Source organism: Cibotium barometz, chromosome 22 (assembly GCF_041138505.1).
Source record: "Cibotium barometz isolate CiBa-2024 chromosome 22, ASM4113850v1, whole genome shotgun sequence".
NCBI classification, from domain to species: Eukaryota; Viridiplantae; Streptophyta; class Polypodiopsida; order Cyatheales; family Cibotiaceae; genus Cibotium; species Cibotium barometz.
In genome coordinates, this window is record NC_141067.1 from 55056017 (window position 1) to 55074021 (window position 18005).

At 44.8% G+C, this 18005-nt stretch overlaps 2 protein-coding genes across 2 annotated transcripts in view; both read left to right on the plus strand.

Moving 5' to 3' along the window:
- The window catches only part of LOC147626730 (uncharacterized), a 51722-nt gene extending 34008 nt beyond the window's left edge, over nucleotides 1-17714 (plus strand). Inside the window, exons 8-10 of the mRNA XM_086816752.1 lie at nucleotides 15879-15958; nucleotides 16117-16251; nucleotides 17105-17714. Of these exons, the coding sequence (XP_086672878.1) occupies nucleotides 15879-15958; nucleotides 16117-16251; nucleotides 17105-17305 (416 nt within the window). The 3' untranslated portion in view covers nucleotides 17306-17714. The remainder of the gene's footprint in view (nucleotides 1-15878; nucleotides 15959-16116; nucleotides 16252-17104) is intronic.
- On the plus strand, nucleotides 2914-5524 carry LOC147626731 (uncharacterized). The gene is made up of 4 exons (XM_086816751.1): nucleotides 2914-4124; nucleotides 4222-4564; nucleotides 4656-4817; nucleotides 4959-5524. Exons 1-4 carry the CDS (start codon nucleotides 3220-3222, stop codon nucleotides 5373-5375), a joined length of 1827 nt encoding a protein of 608 aa, XP_086672877.1. The 5' UTR covers nucleotides 2914-3219; the 3' UTR covers nucleotides 5376-5524.
- Nucleotides 17715-18005: the final 291 nt, after the last annotated feature.

The window sequence follows — 18005 nt, forward strand, 5'->3', positions numbered from 1 at the left end:
AAAGGGCGCCGACAGCCCAACAACCCAGGAGATGGCGAAGGGTGGTAACAAAGGGGGGCGAGAGCAGAAGAACACTGAAGATGGCGAAGCATTAGTAGCGGGGACGGAGAGAGAGAGAGAGAGACTTTACCGGAAGGTGTGCGCTGGCGGCTGTACGGAGTCCAGGTGCTATCGCTTGCGGCAGTACGGAGTCCAACGCTATCGGCGAAACCCAAAAGAATGCGAAAGCCCAAAAAAAAAACGTTTATTGTAGGCGAACAACGAAAACTTCACAAAAAATAAAAATAAAAAAATAAAAAAAATCACACGTACGGATCGATCCGTACGTACGAATCCCTGTACTGTACGGATGTGCGGTACGGATCGGATCCGTACGTACGTTTTGGTCCTACCTTGATCTGATCTAGGGAGAGGATAACGGTTCTTAATTGTCATCTTGTTCAATCTCTTGTAATCTATACACATTCTCCAGGTGTTGTCCTTCTTTTTCCTAAGCAACACAAGTGCACGGTGCACCCCAAGGTGATTTTACTTGGACGGATCTGGCCCATCCTCAAATAATCTTCGAGTTGTTTGGCCAACTCATCTTCCTCAGCTTGGCTCAGCCTGTAAGGTGGAATACTCACAGGGTGAGCACTAGAGACCAGGTCAATACGATGATCTACTACTCTTTCATGTGGTAAGTCGGATGGCAGTTCCTTAGGAAATACATCTTGAAACAAATCAAGTATCTTCTTTAATTCTTTGCTTTTAAGCACACATAATTTATTGACATCCATAGAAGGGATGAGAAATGAAGAAAGTGGGTAAAGGGCGCTGACAGCCCAGTAACACAGGAGATGGCGAAGGGTGGCAACAAAGGGAGGCGAGAGCAGAAGAACACGGAAGATGGCGAAGCAACAGTAGCGGGGAGGGGGAGAGAGAGAGAGAGAGACTGTACCGGAAGGTGTGCGCTGGCGCTGGCGGCAGTACGGAGTCCAACGCTATCGGCGAAACCCAAAAGAATGCGAAACCCCAAAAAAAAAAAACGTTTATCGCAGGCGAACAACGAAAATCCCACAAAAAAAAAAAAAAAAAAAAAATCACATACGGATCGATCTGTACGTACGAATCCCCGTACTGTACGGATGTGCGGTACGGATCGGATCCGTACGTACGTTTTGGTCCTACCTTGATCTGATCTAGGGAGAGGATAACGGTTCTTAATTGTGATCTTGTTCAATCTCTTGTAATCTATACACATTCTCCAGGTGTTGTCCTTCTTTCTCCTAAGCAACACAAGTGCACGGTGCACCCCAAGGTGATTTTACTTGGACGGATCTGGCCCATCCTCAAATAATCTTCGAGTTGTTTGGCCAACTCATCTTCTCTTTCAGGTGGTAAGTCCGATGGCAGTTCCTTAGGAAATACATCTTGAAACAAATCAAGTATCTTCTTTAATTCTTTGCTTTTAAACACACATAATTCATTGACATCCATAGAAGGTATGAGAAATGAAGAAAGTGGAATCAAGACTGTGTGGGAGAAACAGGAATTAGGATTAGGTTAGAGGTTCATGTGGGAGACATACACAGAGAGAACAAGGGAGAGAGAGAGAGAGAGAGTTGTGGGGATAAGTCAACTCATGAGGCATGAGTGTGTGACTCCCCTATCACATATGTATATTGCACTAGTACACATAGTGCACTTAGTACATTAAAAGTACTAAGTGTACTATGTACTATAACTTATGGGCTTGTACACACTATAAGGGTGGGCATTATGCCTTTACCCCAACAACCTCCCACTTAAAGGCAAAGTGCCCTTAAGTAAAGGAAAAAAAAAAATCAGCATGTACATGATAATATACAAGGCCATATCAAGGCTGAAAATGGCCTCATCCAATGCCCATCAAGTGTCTCAGGGTTGGGTCAGGTACGCGTACACCTGGATGTGAGGCGTTCTAGACGTACGTACGTTTTTGTACGTACGGAACGTTAAGGGCGTGTGCTATTTTTTTTTCCACGTGTTGGAGGTCGGCGGCGTCTCTTTAATGCTGAGCGTCGGTGGTCATTTTTTTGGGGCGGGGCTGGGCTGGGCTCATTAGCCTTTATTATTTATAAGGCATGGCCCAAATAAAGGGCCAACCTTAAAGTAGAAAAAAAACAAAAAAAAAACGGGTTCGGCGGGCTGCAGAAAACGGGCCCAATTAAAAAACGGAAAAACAAACGGGAGAGAGAAAAAAAAAACGGGAAGAAAAATGAAAAAAAAAAACGCGCACATGCAGCCAGCAGCGCGCAGACTACTGGCGCGCACACACACACTCAGCAAGGCTGCAAGCAATCTCTCTCTCTCTCTCTCTCTCTCTCTCTCTCACACACACACACACACACACACACACACACACACACACACACAAACATGTCACACACACACACACACACGACTGAAGGTTGAATAATCTCTCTCTCTCTCTCTCTCTCTCTCTCTCACACACACACACACACACACACACACACACACACAAACATGTCACACACACACACATAGTGACAAGCGTGTACACTGTACACACACACATCCAAATTCCAAAATAACACACACACCTGTGACCTCTCTCTCTCTCTCTCTCTCTCTCTCTCTCTCTCTCTCTCTCTCTCTCTCTCTCTCTCTCTGTGTGTGCCATGGGCAAGAAACGACATGCCTATTGGAAGCTTCACACACTCCAAGATGATGAGAAGAGCAACCAATGGAGATGCCGGTATTGTGGAGGTGACTTCAAAAGTTCAGTTACTCGCCTCATCTCTCATGTATCGGGTCTCGGTGGCAATGGCATTTCAGCTTGCAAATCTGTGCCACGCGACATAGCAAATAAGGTGATAGCCGAGCAAAATTTGAAGGCTTCACAGGTTGCAGCCATGGCAGCTGAAGACGAGGATTTGTTGGATCCTCTTCCTCCTCGAGCTGCATTTGTTAATCCAACGGCTGCTACAGGATCCTCTAGTGCAATGGGGCAGCCTAGTAGAAAGAGGGCAAGAGTAGAGGAGAGCATTATGGAGGAAGGTGCAGGTTCCGACATGCATTGTGATAGTTCTTCTAAACAGCAGACCACTCTCCCATCTCGCATCTTTAGCACCGCATGGGTAAAGGAGCGGCAAAGGGTTGCCGAGATAGAGATTGCACGCACTTATACAATGCAATATCTCCTTCAATGTGCTTCGCACGGACCAATGGAAGAAGATGGTTCAAGCAATAGCCGCTGTGGGTTCGTGCGAGGATTGGCACGGGGTCGAATACAAACAAATGAGGACACGCATGCTAGATGAGGAGAAAGCCAGGATAGATGTGGCGCTGCAACCAATACGGGACAGCTGGAGAAAGTTTGGATGCACCATCTTGTCTGATGGATGGGCCGACATCCGAAGGCGCCACATGATAAACATTCTTGTATCATCATGTTTTGGCACCTATTTCTTGCGTGCGGTGGATGCTGGTAAGGCAGGTGAGAGTGTTACAGCTGAATTTATATATCAGCACATTAGGCAAGCCATCATAGAGGTGGGTCCAGAAAATGTTGTACAGGTGGTCACTGACAATGCCTCCAACTGTAGGAGGATGGGAGAGTTGGTAGAAGGTGAGTTCCCAAGCATTGTGTGGACTCCATGTGCTGCACATTGCTTGGATTTATTAATGGAGGATGTGGGGAAGCTTACTTGGGTGCAGCCAGTGTTGGCGGATGCCAATCGCATCACCACCTTTTTCAGAAAAAAACACAAAGCATTGGCGCTCTTTCGCAGCAAGAGCCCCGGGCTTGATATGGTACGGCCTTCCAAGACTCGATTCGCTTATGCATACATGGTCTTGGAGCGTTTGCAGAGGCTCCATGATCCTCTACAAGCCACTGTGGTTGATCCAACGTGGAAAGATCCACGACATTGCAATTCAGAGCCTACAAAGTATGTCCAACGTAAGATCTTGGACGAGAATTTTTGGGAGGAGACAGCAAAGATTGTCAAGTTGCTGAAGCCGCTCTTCTTTCTCTTGCGCATGACAGACATGGAGGGATCTACCATGGGTCTCCTCTACCACATGTTTAGGAGGATGCGGCTAGAGATTAGTCGGTCCACAGTGGTGTCTCAAGACAGGTAAGCCATTGTCAAGTGCACGTCACATGTTTATCGCACCAATCATTTTAAATTGCTCTTATTATAACTTTGGTCTTGACTCTTTTTTCCTCTCTAGAATTAGAGAACTGAATCAGATTATAGAGACGCGTTGGGAGTACATGTCTCGCCCAATTCATGGCATGGCTGCACTCCTTCATCCTCTTTATCGAAAGGATGAGACCATAAGCAATCCAGAGCTTCTTACCATGCGCGACATGTACTTGGAGGCAACCTATCCTCAGGAGCAGCAGTCAGAGGTAAACAACTCCATGGTATCCTACATGCATAGCTTGGGTGCCGCTTTTAGCAGAACCTCATGCAACAAGGAAGACGAGGCAAAGGCCCCGATTAACTGGTGGTTGATTTATGGTTATCAATCATTCCAACTCCAACAAGTGGCATTGCGCGTCCTCTCTCAAGTGAGTGACAATAACTCCCTAAATGGAATTTGGAAAACGATGTGTGATAATAAATAGGTTTTGATTACTTTAAGACTTTTATTACTTGTAGGATTGTTCAGCTGGTGCGTGTGAGCGTAATTGGAGTGCCTACTCTCTTATTCATACAAAGATCCGCAATAAACTCAAGACCAGCCAGTTGGAACGCTTGGTTTATTGCCGAGCCAATCTTCGATTGGTTCAAAATCTTAAGAAACTTGAGCATCCTATGCAGGTGACTGATTGTGTCATAGAGTCTAGACATTAGTATATACAAGTAACAATATTATGATGCATGCAGCTCAGAGCTGCCAGCATTTTTGGCATGCCATGGTCACAGACAATTCGCATTGAACATGTTTATTGTTGTTGACAGGTTGATCCTCTATCTCTGGAGCACGTTGCTACCGCAGAAGAGGCGCAGACCGCATTGAGAAACGAGCAGGAGGAGATAATTCGCATGTTGCACAGAGAGCTGGAGAGTATAGACCGCAGGGTGACTCGGGCTTCTTCCAGGGCGTATGACATTGAGCCCAGTGGTGATGCGCATGTTGTGCAGTCGAGCGGGCGAGGTAGACGAGGCGCTAGGCGCGGGACTCGTCGAGGACGAGGACGACGCACATCTACCACATCACATGCGGAGACATCGACAGTAGCTACAGAGGAGATGCTAGATGATCATGAGGGAGTACCCTATGTAGAGCCTGAGTATGATTCTGATGGGAATGTCCTTACCGATGGAGACGTCCCATCTGATTCAGCTTCATCATCAGGTGTTGATGATGATGAGTAGCCTTTGCAGGACCTAGGTTGACCGGGGCACTTTTTACTCTCTTTAGGAGAGGTTTTTTCCCCCGTGTCCTTTGTATCGGTTTCTTTACTTGTAGCGCTTTGCGCATGCTCAGAGTTTCTGTAATCATGATTTTACCTTATGTTCATTTGTTTCCTTCTTGAATCTCTACTCTTTCAATGTTCAATGTTTAAAGTTTAAACCATTCAAAGTTTATGTTTCATGAATGACATTCAATGATATGTACTAGTGGATCTAATTTATATATATATTATATTGACGCACTTTACGTACTTTTGCTCGAAGACCGTACTGTACTGCGTACCGTACTCGTACCGTACCGTATGTACCGTACGTATGGACCTACCTTGAAGTGTCTGCAATGAGCAAACCGCTCCGGAGGCAAACTCTTCGTCAACAGATGAGCCGGGTTGTCATTAGTATGAATCTTAACAAGCTGAATTTGCTTGTTCTCTATCACCTCTCTGATGAAGTGATACTTCACATCCACATGCTTCGGCTTTGCATGAAAGACAGGGTTCTTTGCCAACTGGATGGCACTCTGACTGTCACAATGCAACAATGGAATATCCCCTGTATAACCCAAATCAACCACTAACCGAGATAGCCATAATGTCTCCTTGCAAGTCTCTGTGGCTGCAATATACTCGGCCTTTGTAGTAGATAAGGCTGTGCACTTCTGCATCCTGGATATCCATGACACAGCACCTCCTGTGAATGTAAACACATAACCGGTAGTAGACTTCCGGTTATCTGGATGACCGGCATAATCCGAATCCGTGTAACCATGCACTAATGCATCCTGTTTGCCAAAGCAAATGCACAAATCCTGTGTGCCCTTCAGGTATCTCATGACACCTTTCACTGCTTCCCAATGCTTCTTGCCAGGGTTGGCCATGTATCTAGAAACCACTCCCACTGCAAATGCAATGTCCGGCCATGTAGCAACCATGGCATACATGAGACTGCCACAAGCTGAAGCATACGGAATCTTGGCCATATCAGCCCTGTCTCTATCCGTCTGTGGGCTGTCCATAGCACTGAGTTTCACATATGGAGGCAAAGGAGTACTAGTCTTCTTCCCCCCGTCCATATTGAACCTCTGCAAAACTTTGCCAATGTATTCCTTCTGAGACAAATACAACACATGCTGATTTCTGTCCCGAAGTATCCGCATACCCAAAATGTGATTTGCATCACCCAAATCCTTCATATCAAAGGTTTCATGCAGCCTCTTCTTCAAGGCATCCATCTCTTTACGAGATTTCCCGGCAATCAACATATCATCAACATACAAGATGAGGATCAATAGACTGCCATCCAAAGCTTTCTTGGTGTACAAGCAGTGATCTATGTCACTTCTCCTGAATTTCTGGGATTTCATGAATGTATCAAATTTGTGATACCATTCCCTTGGTGCCTGTTTGAGCCCATAAAGACTCTTTTTCAGCTTGCATACAAGCTTCTCCTTTCCACTCACTGCATAACCCTCTGGCTGCTGCATATATATCTCCTCATGGAGATCACCGTGAAGAAAAGCAGTCTTCACATCCATCTGAATCAAGTCCAGATCATCATGCGCAACCAAAGCCAACACAGCTCTAAGTGTGGTCATTTTGACCACTGGAGAGAAGATCTCCTCAAAGTCCACACCATATTCCTGCTTGAAGCCCTTAGCCACTAACCTGGCTTTGTATCTTGGCTTTGCATCTGGTGCAACTTTGAGCCTGTATACCCACTTGCAAGGCAAAACCTTCTTGCCTGCAGGCAAATGCACCAATTTCCATGTTCCATTTTTGTGCAGAGAATCCATCTCTGACATCATGGCACGCTCCCAAAGAGCCTTGTCTGCCCTCTGTAAAGCCTCCTTATAACATGAGGGCTCCCCACAGTCAGTAAGCATCAAGTAGTCAACCCCTGGAACAAACCTGTCAGGGGCTCTGGAGGGTCTAGTGGACCTCCGTACCCAATGACCATCATTTGCAGGTTGCTGTCCAGCCTGCATATCACCCATTGGTGGCTCCTGTTCCATGCCATAAGGCATGAAAAATCATGCCCGGTATATTCTCTAACTGTGGTATATCCATAGGGATATCTTCTGCCATCTCTGGCTGTCCATTTGGACCATTTTCAGCACCATTTAAGGGCTGGTTTTCCTGCTGTAATGGCTGATTTACAGCCCTTTGTTGTTGTCCATGATGTCCATCATCATCAAAGATGACTCTGCCAGGCTCCTGTTGCCTTGCAGGCTCCTTATACATGCATGTTTCATCAAAAATGACATCATTGCTGCGTATGATCTTTCTATTCATGGGATCCCAAAGTCTATACCCCATTTCACCTCTGTCACCATATCCTAGGAATATGCATTTGTGAGACTTAGGATCAAGTTTGGTGCGCATTTCCCTGCGTATGTGCACGTACGCAACGCAACCAAACACTCTCAAGTGCTTGTATGACGGAGGCTTCCTTGTCCATACTTCCTCTGGCACTTTCCCACCAAGCCTCGTGTTAGGTGGCCTATTTATAAGGTGAACGGCTGTCATAACAGCTTCAGCCCAAAAACCATGAGGTAATGCAGCATGTGACAACATAGAACGGACCTTCTCCTGAATGGTCCTGTTCATCCTCTCTGCTGTCCCGTTTTGTGGAGGATCATAAGGAGTAGAGAGCTCCCTCTTGATGCCTTTAGCATCACAAAAGTCCTGAAACTGTTTGGACATATACTCTCCACCATTGTCGGAACGCAAAGCCTTCAGTGTTTTGCCAGTTTGATTCTCAACAAGAGCAACAAACTTCTCAAACACTGAGAATGTATCACTCTTCAAACGAAGAGGATAAACCCACACCTTGCGTGTGGCATCATCAATAAAAGACACAAAGTATTTTGCCCCTCCCAAAGAAAGCTGAGGCATCTCACATACATCTGTATGCACAAGCTCTAACTGAGCATCTTTCTGTCCAAGAGCTTTCTTGTGGGGGCACTGTAGTTGCCTACCATATATACAATGCTCACAAAATTGAAAACTTGAAAACTTTAGAGAAGGCAAGTAACCCAAACGAGACAATTGCTCCATTCCTTTGACACTCGTGTGTCCCAACCGGCTATGCCACATAGAGATTTCCGGCAGCTCGGTTGCATTTACATTAGCATGGTGACAAACACCTGCATGCATGAAATAAAGAGTGTCCACCTTAGAGCCTCTGGCAACAACCAGTGAGCCCTTACTAATTTTCCACTTTCCACGACCAAATGTGGTAACATAATCAGCATCATCAAGCTGTCCAGTAGAAAGCAGATTCTTCTTGATCTCAGGCACATGCCTGACATCATGGAGCATAAGCTGTGAGCCATCTGAAAACACAAGCCTCACATCACCTCTGCCAAGTATCTTGCATGCATGGTTATCACCCAAATCTTCCTTCATCTGAAGACCTATGAGTTTCTTCAACCAATACACTTTGCTTGAGGCACTTTGTTGGGCATACAAGTCCTGCAATCTCTGCCACATTCCCCAAGCTGTCTTCTCTTCACGAATGCTGAAAAGTAATGAGTCTGACACAGACAACATGATAGTAGATCTTGCCAGCTCATCCATATCTTCCCACTCTTCAGCAGTAAGAGAATCGGGCATCACACCCCTTTCTTTGATAGGCTTGTGCTGCTTTTTCTGGAGCAACACATTGTAGCACTGGGTTTGCCAAATATCATAATTATGCGAGCCTTCAAGCTTCTTGATGTGAAGCAATGAAGAGCTCTCACCTGTGGTTGCCATAGCAAAATGCAACCTGTCAATGCCTGACTCCCTGCAAAATGTGCAAACACTGCACCAAAAGCACACAAAGTGCTCACAGTTTTTTCTCCCAAGCTTTATCTCCCACTGCGGAAGCACAACTGCAACTTTTCTCCCACTTTATGTGATGAAATCACCAAAATCTGGTTGCTGCAGATTTTGGACAGCACCTTAAATGTGCTCTATTGCCCTTCCAAAGTACTGTACGACAGTACCAAGTGCTTACAAATGATGTACCAAACCTGTACCGGCAAGTACAGCAGCTGAAATTGAACCTTTTGGTCACTCAAAACAGTGTACAGCCATGCCAAAACTTGCACAAAGCTGTGCCAAATCTGTACCAGCAGGTACAATAGCAATAAATGCTCTCCTGGCTGTCCAGATGAGTGAAAATCAGACTTTTACAGTCCCGTACACTGCATACAACAGTCCCGAACAGAAATTGGGCAAAAGCCCCTTGACTGCAAGCTGATTTCTGAGGATTCAAGGCATAAATGTCTTGCCTGCTGCTTTGCCAAGCTCAACAAGCATACAAACTTGAAAAGCCCCTTGATTTAAGATCAATTTCTGATCATACATGGTACATCGACGCACATGAAGGCATCCAGAGTGTTCACGATGCTTCCCCCTGGCCACAATTACATCAAATACATGAAACCCCCTTGATTTACAGGCACATTGAGTGCTTGTAAGGAATCAACACATTATCCACAGCATCAAATGCGATTGCCTGCATGCAAATCAACCAAATCGGCACAAAAGCCCCTTGATTTGCACTGCAATTTGCTGCAATTTTGCCCAAATGTGCGATTTTTCACATCATACTGCATGTATGAATGCTTAATTGCACAATTACATCAAAAGCCCCAAATTTCGACATCCAATTTCCTGCAAATTGATCCTGATTGTGACCAATTTCCTGCAAATTGATCCTGATTGTGACCAATGTCACCCAATTTTGCCAATTTTGCTCAAAATTGAGCAATTCGACACCTGTACCTGCTCAATTGTTGATTGTACTTGCTCAATTGCAAATCCCAAAAAAAAATTGAGGAAAATACCTTGTAATTTTTTGATTTTTCTTCAATTTGCAGGCTGAATTTCTGTTGATGCTGTTGCAGAAAAGGAGGCGTCGATTTTTGCTGTTGATGCTGCTGTAGCTGTAGCTGTAGCTGATGTACGGATGGCTGCTTTTGTTGATGGAGAAGCGCCTGCTGTGCTGCAGCAGCTGATACGCGTATGCTGCCTTGCTTTGTAGTCGAGCTTAGCAGGCGTGGGGTCTACATAAGCGAAGGTGAGCCGGTGCTGCTTCTGGCGACTCAATGTTGCCGTCTCCGTGTCCTTGGCTTACGTGTGTAACGCCCAGCGCTAATACGCGTTTTCGCCAGCCGAATCGCCTAGCTGCCGCCGACTCAAGTAGCCAGCCGACGACTTCGCCTTGTGTGGGCTGACCTTCTACGAAGATTCACCTGATTGGCTGGGCAAACCTCCCTCTAGTGCAACTTGACAGAAGCTGGTCACCGTGCTTTCTTCAACGAGGAGCTTTTGGGTATGCGCCTGATTGGCTGGGCAAACCTCCCTCAAGCTCTGATACCAGTTGTGTGGGAGAAACAGGAATTAGGGTTAGGTTAGAGATTCATGTGGGAGACATACACAGAGAGAACAAGGGAGAGAGAGAGAGAGAGTTGTGGGGATAAGTCAACTCATGAGGCATGAGTGTGTGACTCCCCTATCACACATGTATATTGCACTAGTACACATAGTGCACTTAGTACATTAAAAGTACTAAGTGTACTATGTACTATAACTTATGGGCTTGTACACACTATAAGGGTGGGCATTATGCCTTTACCCCAACAAAGACACAATGGAAAGCAGTATACAAGGAAGAATCCATTATATTTTCAAAATCAACTGTATGTACAAGAGGTCCTTGAGAGGGATGTATACAATCACCTAAGATACTATACTGGGTGTTCTTATGTTTAAAAGAAAAAGTATGACGAGACCAATCTATCTGGACTTGAAGAGTCTTAATCCACTCAATCCCTAATAACAAGTCTACATGCTCTAGATGCATAATATAGCATTCTAGAGTATCTTTGTAGTCTTGAATCCGGATCGGTAGCGTCTCCACCTTTGGATCCCATGCTTGCCGACCCGCAAGTAGGCAGGTATGATTGTTGGGCGTTGTGTCAAGACTCAATTTCTACACAAGTTTGTAATTAACAAAGTTGTGTGAGCTGCCAGGGTATAGAAGAATGTGGATTCTATGGCCATTCACTTCTCCATAAACTCAGAGAAGATCATGCACGCCAAAAACTTTAGAGTTGAACAGACAATTAGAACATGAACTAGGGCGAGAAAGTACAGTAATTGACGTACCTGTCAAAGACAACTAGTTAGCTGTCTTTGGCTTGGGTCCTGCGTTGTTCTTTGCACCCTTTTGCTTCGGACACTCGTTACGCATATATCTTGCGTTGTTCTTTGCACCCTTTTGCTTCGGGCACTCGTTACGCATATGTCTTTTTCTTCGCAGATGAAGCAACGTCCCTTCTTCTTGAGCTTCAAAGCCTTAAGGAGACATTTTTTTTTCGCTGGGGTCGAAGTTGAATTCCATCATCATACGGATGAAACTGAAAATGGACTTGCCACTTATGTAGCCTAGTGTCCACTATCTCCTTGGTACGCTGCTTTTGCTTGCCCCAAACTGTTTCGGAGTAATATTGGAGCCTAAAGCAGATGCCAAAGTATCCATACCCGAAAGAGTAGATAGGGTAGTGGTCAACAAAGAGATGGAGTTCTGTAAAGCCTGCATCTGCGCGGCGATTTGTGCTTGACGTTCTGAGGAAGAAGCTTCGAGAGCAACTTTAAACTCTTGGAAATCTGATTTTGAAACAAAATCGTCGAAAAGATCGCCATCGGTGGCTTTCGTAGAGCTGGCATGTCTTCACGTTTGGGAATGGGCTCCAACTCGGATTCTTGGGTCGACATCTTGAAGAGGGCAAGGTGAGAGAAAAGTTTGATCTTGCACAAATAAGAGTGCTAGAGAGCTTGAGAGCTTGAGAGATGTGTGGCAAGAAGCCTTCTTGATAGGAATATATAGGCTTCCCCAAAAGCTAACTTAGCTTTTGCTTTCGTGTTTTTTTGTTTTGAAAAAAAATAAAAAAATAAAAAAAAATATTTTTTGGTTTAAAAAAAAAACACTTACAAAGCAATAAGTGGGTTTTTAAAACCCCTCTTCTAAAGTGTGGATTAAATAAAACCCTTAGGTGCAGGTGAAAACGCTAAAAGTATAGGTGATTAAAAAAAAAAAAACAAAAGCTAAAAAAAAACCACCGGTACCCTTGGCTTTGTGTGTGTGTGTGCGCGCGCGCGTTTTTTTGCAGCACGTAGTGCTGCCGACCTGCCACCCGTCCATCCACTCGCCAGCGCTGCTGCTGCTTACGCACGAACTTGCCGCCTGCATACGGTTGTCGCCAGCGCACAACCTTGCGCGCCTGCGCCTAGTACGGATAGAACCGGCCACCAGCGCACAAACTTGCACGCTTGCGCCTATTGCGAATACAACGGGCCGCTTGAGCTTTATGCGCCTACTTGGTTGCGAGTACCAGCCCGCCAGCGACTGCTTGCGTGTACCACCTGCCCTGGCTGCGCACAAAAGCTTCAGGGCTGCGCTACAACACCCTGACGTCACTTCTCTCTCTCTCTCTCTTTCTCTCTCTCTCTCTCTCTCTCTTTTACGAACATAGCCGACAGGCTTTTTCTTTTTCTCTTTCTCTTCAAACTGTTCATACAGTTGCAAGAACACATCTAGCCGTTCTTCTTTGCAAAGCAAATAACCCTTATGAGACCAAACCCTAACATGGGTTCCAAAATAACATGCTGAAATTGAAAAAACAGCAGTATACTCAGAAAAACAGCAATCTTCATGAACTCATACCTTTTCTTAGACCTCATCTTCTCTACCTACGGACTTGCTTGTTCACGAGGCTTGCTCTGATACCACTGTCAAATCCCCATAGGATCACCTCGTAGAACGCTCTTGGTACAAGACTCGAAACCTGCAAACAAACCAAACAAATGTGAAGGGAGTGTAGGCCTGACTCACCTCCCAACCTTGACAGCCGTGGGCAAGCCCACAAGTCTTGGTTGTCCCCACCAAGCCACGAGCTGAGCTAACTAGATGAACGTACCGACCAATCTCTACCTCATGACGTCCCATACCGCCACGAAGCTACCCTTGCGGGCCTCGAGACTGTTGCTTGCACGTCTGCACTAGATCCAAGCTCCTGACCATAGAGCTCTCACAAAGGCACGTGAGACTCTATGTGACTAATGACTAACCTTGGCCACACTTTTATAGGCTCTTGGCCAGTCATCAGGCGTCCACACTTGGGGCCCGTCCGTTAGTCTATCCCTAACTCAGCTCGCCGATTAGCCTGCATAGTTCCAAGCTTTCCCAAACCTCAAAGCTAGTCTTGTGTGCGTGTAGCACACGGTAGATACACACTGTGTACATGACAGGCACCCAAAACCTGCTTGCACTCCACCCACGTGGTAAGCACAAGTCCCAACGAAGCATAGTAGATCACCACTGATAAACATAGAAAGAAGCTGCCTTCCGAACCCATGAAGCCTTCGTGAAGATACCACCGGTGACAAACTATCGAAAGCCATAGCCTTTAACCCATCTCTCGCACCATAACACTTCAATTGCTGTCTTGTTCTTGGTTGACTACTTCCTGTCCTTGGTGTCTTTTCTCCTGAGCTTCATCTTTAGCTTTTGCTCTTCACCTCATATAGGCAAAGACACACAATCCTGCACTGTCTCGTGTACTTCCTTTCCACTTTCCACATGTTGAAGCTTTTGATGTGACAACCACGGGCTCGCCTCCTTGAGAAAGTCGACGATATCCCGGGAATGGAACCATGAAGCCGGCCTTCAGAAATCTGACGGGCGGTGAAACAAACGTCCGCGCATAAAACACTTCATCACCCATGGGAACTTGGAAAAGGAAACAAATAGGGGGAGCTAGAGTGCTCTTGCAAATAGTACAAGGACACTGATTGGTCCCAAAACGCAGTGGCGTCCCTTGCGGTATTTCTTTACTTGATCAAAATTTGAGTACAAAGTACAACTTGTAGAATCCTCCACCAATAGGATCCCTTGAAGCTGTCACCTAGGACTTCCAAATATGAACTCTTGTTATTACAACAAAGCATTCCATAAAGAAGGCACACTTGTACAACGCCTCCTTGCTCGCTACCATGGATCCCTCAAACCCTTTCGCAGCCAGCAATAGGGCTATACCAAACCATATGTTCTTCCCTATAGTCACAGCTTGCATGTAACCTCGAGAAAACCAGATTCTGTTCATATGAATGCAGAGACATGCTTTCCACATGAAACCAAAGACCTGTATCCGATAAACCATAGACCTGTTTCCTCGATACCAAAGTCCTGTTTCCTCTCGAAAACCAATGTCCTGTTTCCATGACAGATAAACCCACATATGCACCATCCAATCACGGTGCCAAAAACCCAGGGTTGTTTTCCATAGCACTAGGTGAGAGAAAAAATAGAGAACCTGTAAGCAAATCCCTGAGCACATATAAGTTCGACACGAAGAGAAATCGCACCATCTCTCCCATGAACATTGTCCTGTGCATCTATAGCTTGTTCTCCTGTTCAAAGTCTCTCGTACTTCCATGGTACACAAAAGAGAAAACACACCGGGCTCTTATGATGAAAGAGAGAGGTTATACAGTGGTCGGCTGTCTCTGTCCAGCAGCGCCTCCCCCCCCCCCCCCCCCCCCCTGTTTCGCCTGCAATCTGCCCAACTGGCTGCAACTGTCTGGCGCCCGTTGCTGCCTGCCTGGTCGCAAGTTGCTGGCTGTAGCCCAGCCGCCTGGTGCCCCTTTGCTGGCTGCAGCCCGCCTGGCTGTAGCCCATGCGCGCAGCAGCGCTCACCTGTACCACACGTACATGCAGCCGCCAGTACCACACATACGCGCAGCAGCACCCGTTATACCACGTGCCAGATCTCGATCAAGGGGATGCACCATACTCCATGCGCCACCTTTTGCCTTTTTATAAGGATCCGATTCGCTTTCTCAAAAACGCCAAAAGCAAAATAACAAAATGCATGCTTATAATTATAATAATATTTAAGTCATCTAAGGTTTAAAAACGTTATAAACTCAAAACTCCCTTTTGTCCCCTTTCACACTTGGGTTGGCCACACACATGAGTTTCCTTTTCATATCCAACTGATGCCTGTTCACACTGTCCATCCCATGCCCGTGCCTGTGCCCACCTGCTTGTTGTCCAGAGGGAAAAACACAAGGTCGTAACAATTCCACTTGTCTCGAGGACTCTAGGGTGAGCCTGGGGTATTTGGCTGGTGGGAGCACCCATAATCTGTGCCAGTATGTCACTGTCTAGAAAATAGCCTCTCACAATCAATGCGAGAAATGAAATGAAATGAAATGTTATATTAATGTCTTCAAAAGGCCATAATGACCTATGAGACCAAAAGTTACATCATGGTGGATCTGATACAATGTCTGGATAAAAAAACCCAGAAAATGAAAAATAAAGATGACCTAGAAAATGAAACTGGAACTGGAAGGTCAGAGAGAGAGAGAGAGAGTTGTGCCTAACTTTGAGATGTTTTATTATGTTCAGATGTACCTGCCTTGATTCATGAAGCATGCGATATGTTTATCTGGTGCTTATCAGAGAACACGGATTGTTTCAAGCAATGGGTTAGAGAAAAGCACCCTTACAGCTATGTCTTATTTTTTTGGGGCATTATATTCAACATTTAGCTAGTAATGTAAACATAGAGAACTATCTACATGCTCGATGGCCTACTTCTTTGAATTTTACATATATTGAGTACTTAGCTTTTATGACATTGCAGGAAAAGCTTCACTTGGAGAAACTGAAAGGGAGTATCAAAGTGTTGAGCTTTATGTGCAATGAATGGAGAGCCGTTGTTGACCGATTCAATCTACTTGATGATTTAAAGAATAATGTCAACATCATAAGATTGAAGGTAAACCTTTTTTTTTCCTAGACTATGGATAATCTACAAACCGTGGTGTTGATATAGGTTAACCTACAAAAATAATCAGATCATTAATTAATAATATTAATGTCTTAGTTATTTTTTCTAATCTTAGGAAACCATGGTGTTATTTTTTCCTAGACTATGGATAATCTACAAACCATGGTGTTGATATAGGTTAACCTACAAAGATAATCGGATCATTAATTAATAATATTAATTTCTCTTAGTTATTTTTTCTAATCTTAGGAAATTTGTAATTTTAACTTCCAAAGCTTGTACCAAGTAAATTTCCAAGCAAGGTGTAAGAAAGAGCACCGATCTTGGAGCACTTAACTAATAACGCCATCAATAACACAATCAAACCACAAATGAAATGCCATAAAATACCAAGACCAATAACACCACATTGGGATTGAAGATGGCCAATCCCCCGACCCCCCCCCCATTCACTATATTATAATATCCAAGCAAATGAAATGCCACAAAATACCGAGACCAACACCACCACACTGGGGTCGAAGCTGGCTGACCCCCCCATTTTCAATATAATATAATATAATATCCAATCAAGGTTGGAGCACTTAACTAATAACTTCAACAATGACACAAATGAATTGCCACAAAATACCAAGACCAACACCGCCACTGGGGTCGAAGCTGGCTGACCCCCCCCCCCCCCCCCTATTCAATAGAATATAATATAATTTTGAAGTTTTTGTATCGTGCTTTAAATAACTTTGTAAAGCTTCTTCAAAGTTGGGAGGCTGCTGTAATCCTTGGCGATTTTCTAGGCTTGTGATGTTGATACCTTCTACACCTATAAAACCTGTTTTGTCAGAATCATGCAGCGTTGGAAAATGCAAAGGCAGATCCAAAGCTGGAATTGATGTTGAAAACTGCAGAGAAGCATTTGAAGGTATTGAAGAAAAGGTTGGCACGAACAGGTCCTTGCTTCAAAACAATGGCAACGTTGGTTGCTGGTGTGGGCATTGCATATGGCTGTTATCTGTTGAATTTTGATATACCACTTTCAAGGTAAGGAGATTGTGGGGGGGGGGGGGGAGAGAGAGAGAGAGAGAGAGAGAGAGAGAGAGAGAGAGAGAGAGAGAGATTACCATCAGTTTGGAAGGAAGACTATTCCACAAGGCACATGATCCCTCATTGGTGGGATCCGAAGCTGCCTTTGCAAAGTTTGAGGTTTTGTAAGATCTCTGGCTTCCTCAGAGAAGTGTGATAGAAAATCTTTGATAAGCAATCAAATCATTTTGAATGCAGAAGCACGTTTCCGTTTATGAATTTGGGTTGGTTATTTCTAACTTGAAAGAAGTATCAGTGTTATTCTTGTTGCACATTATTCTCTGATGTACGCTGAATTGCAGCATTGTAAAAGAAATATTATGTGCGTTTTGCATCAGTTCACTCAATACAAACATGCAAGGTTGATTGATTATGTCCTTGATCGACTAACATTTCCTTTTGTAGTTGGTGCTGCTTGCTGTTCATGTTGCTAGTTTATAGAGGTGTCTTGTGTAATGAGTTCCCTGCATAATTTTGAGCAGCTCTAGCTAATAATGCTAAGGTGAGCACAGTGGTAATACCTGTGTACAGTTTTTGTCTGTCTTCCGATCGCATGCAAGAGAACCACCACCTCGAATCCATCTGCTTCCTTTATTTATATGTCAATTTAAGTTTTTATGGCTATTGAGTTTGAAAGTGCAATGGCACGATACATTGCTATT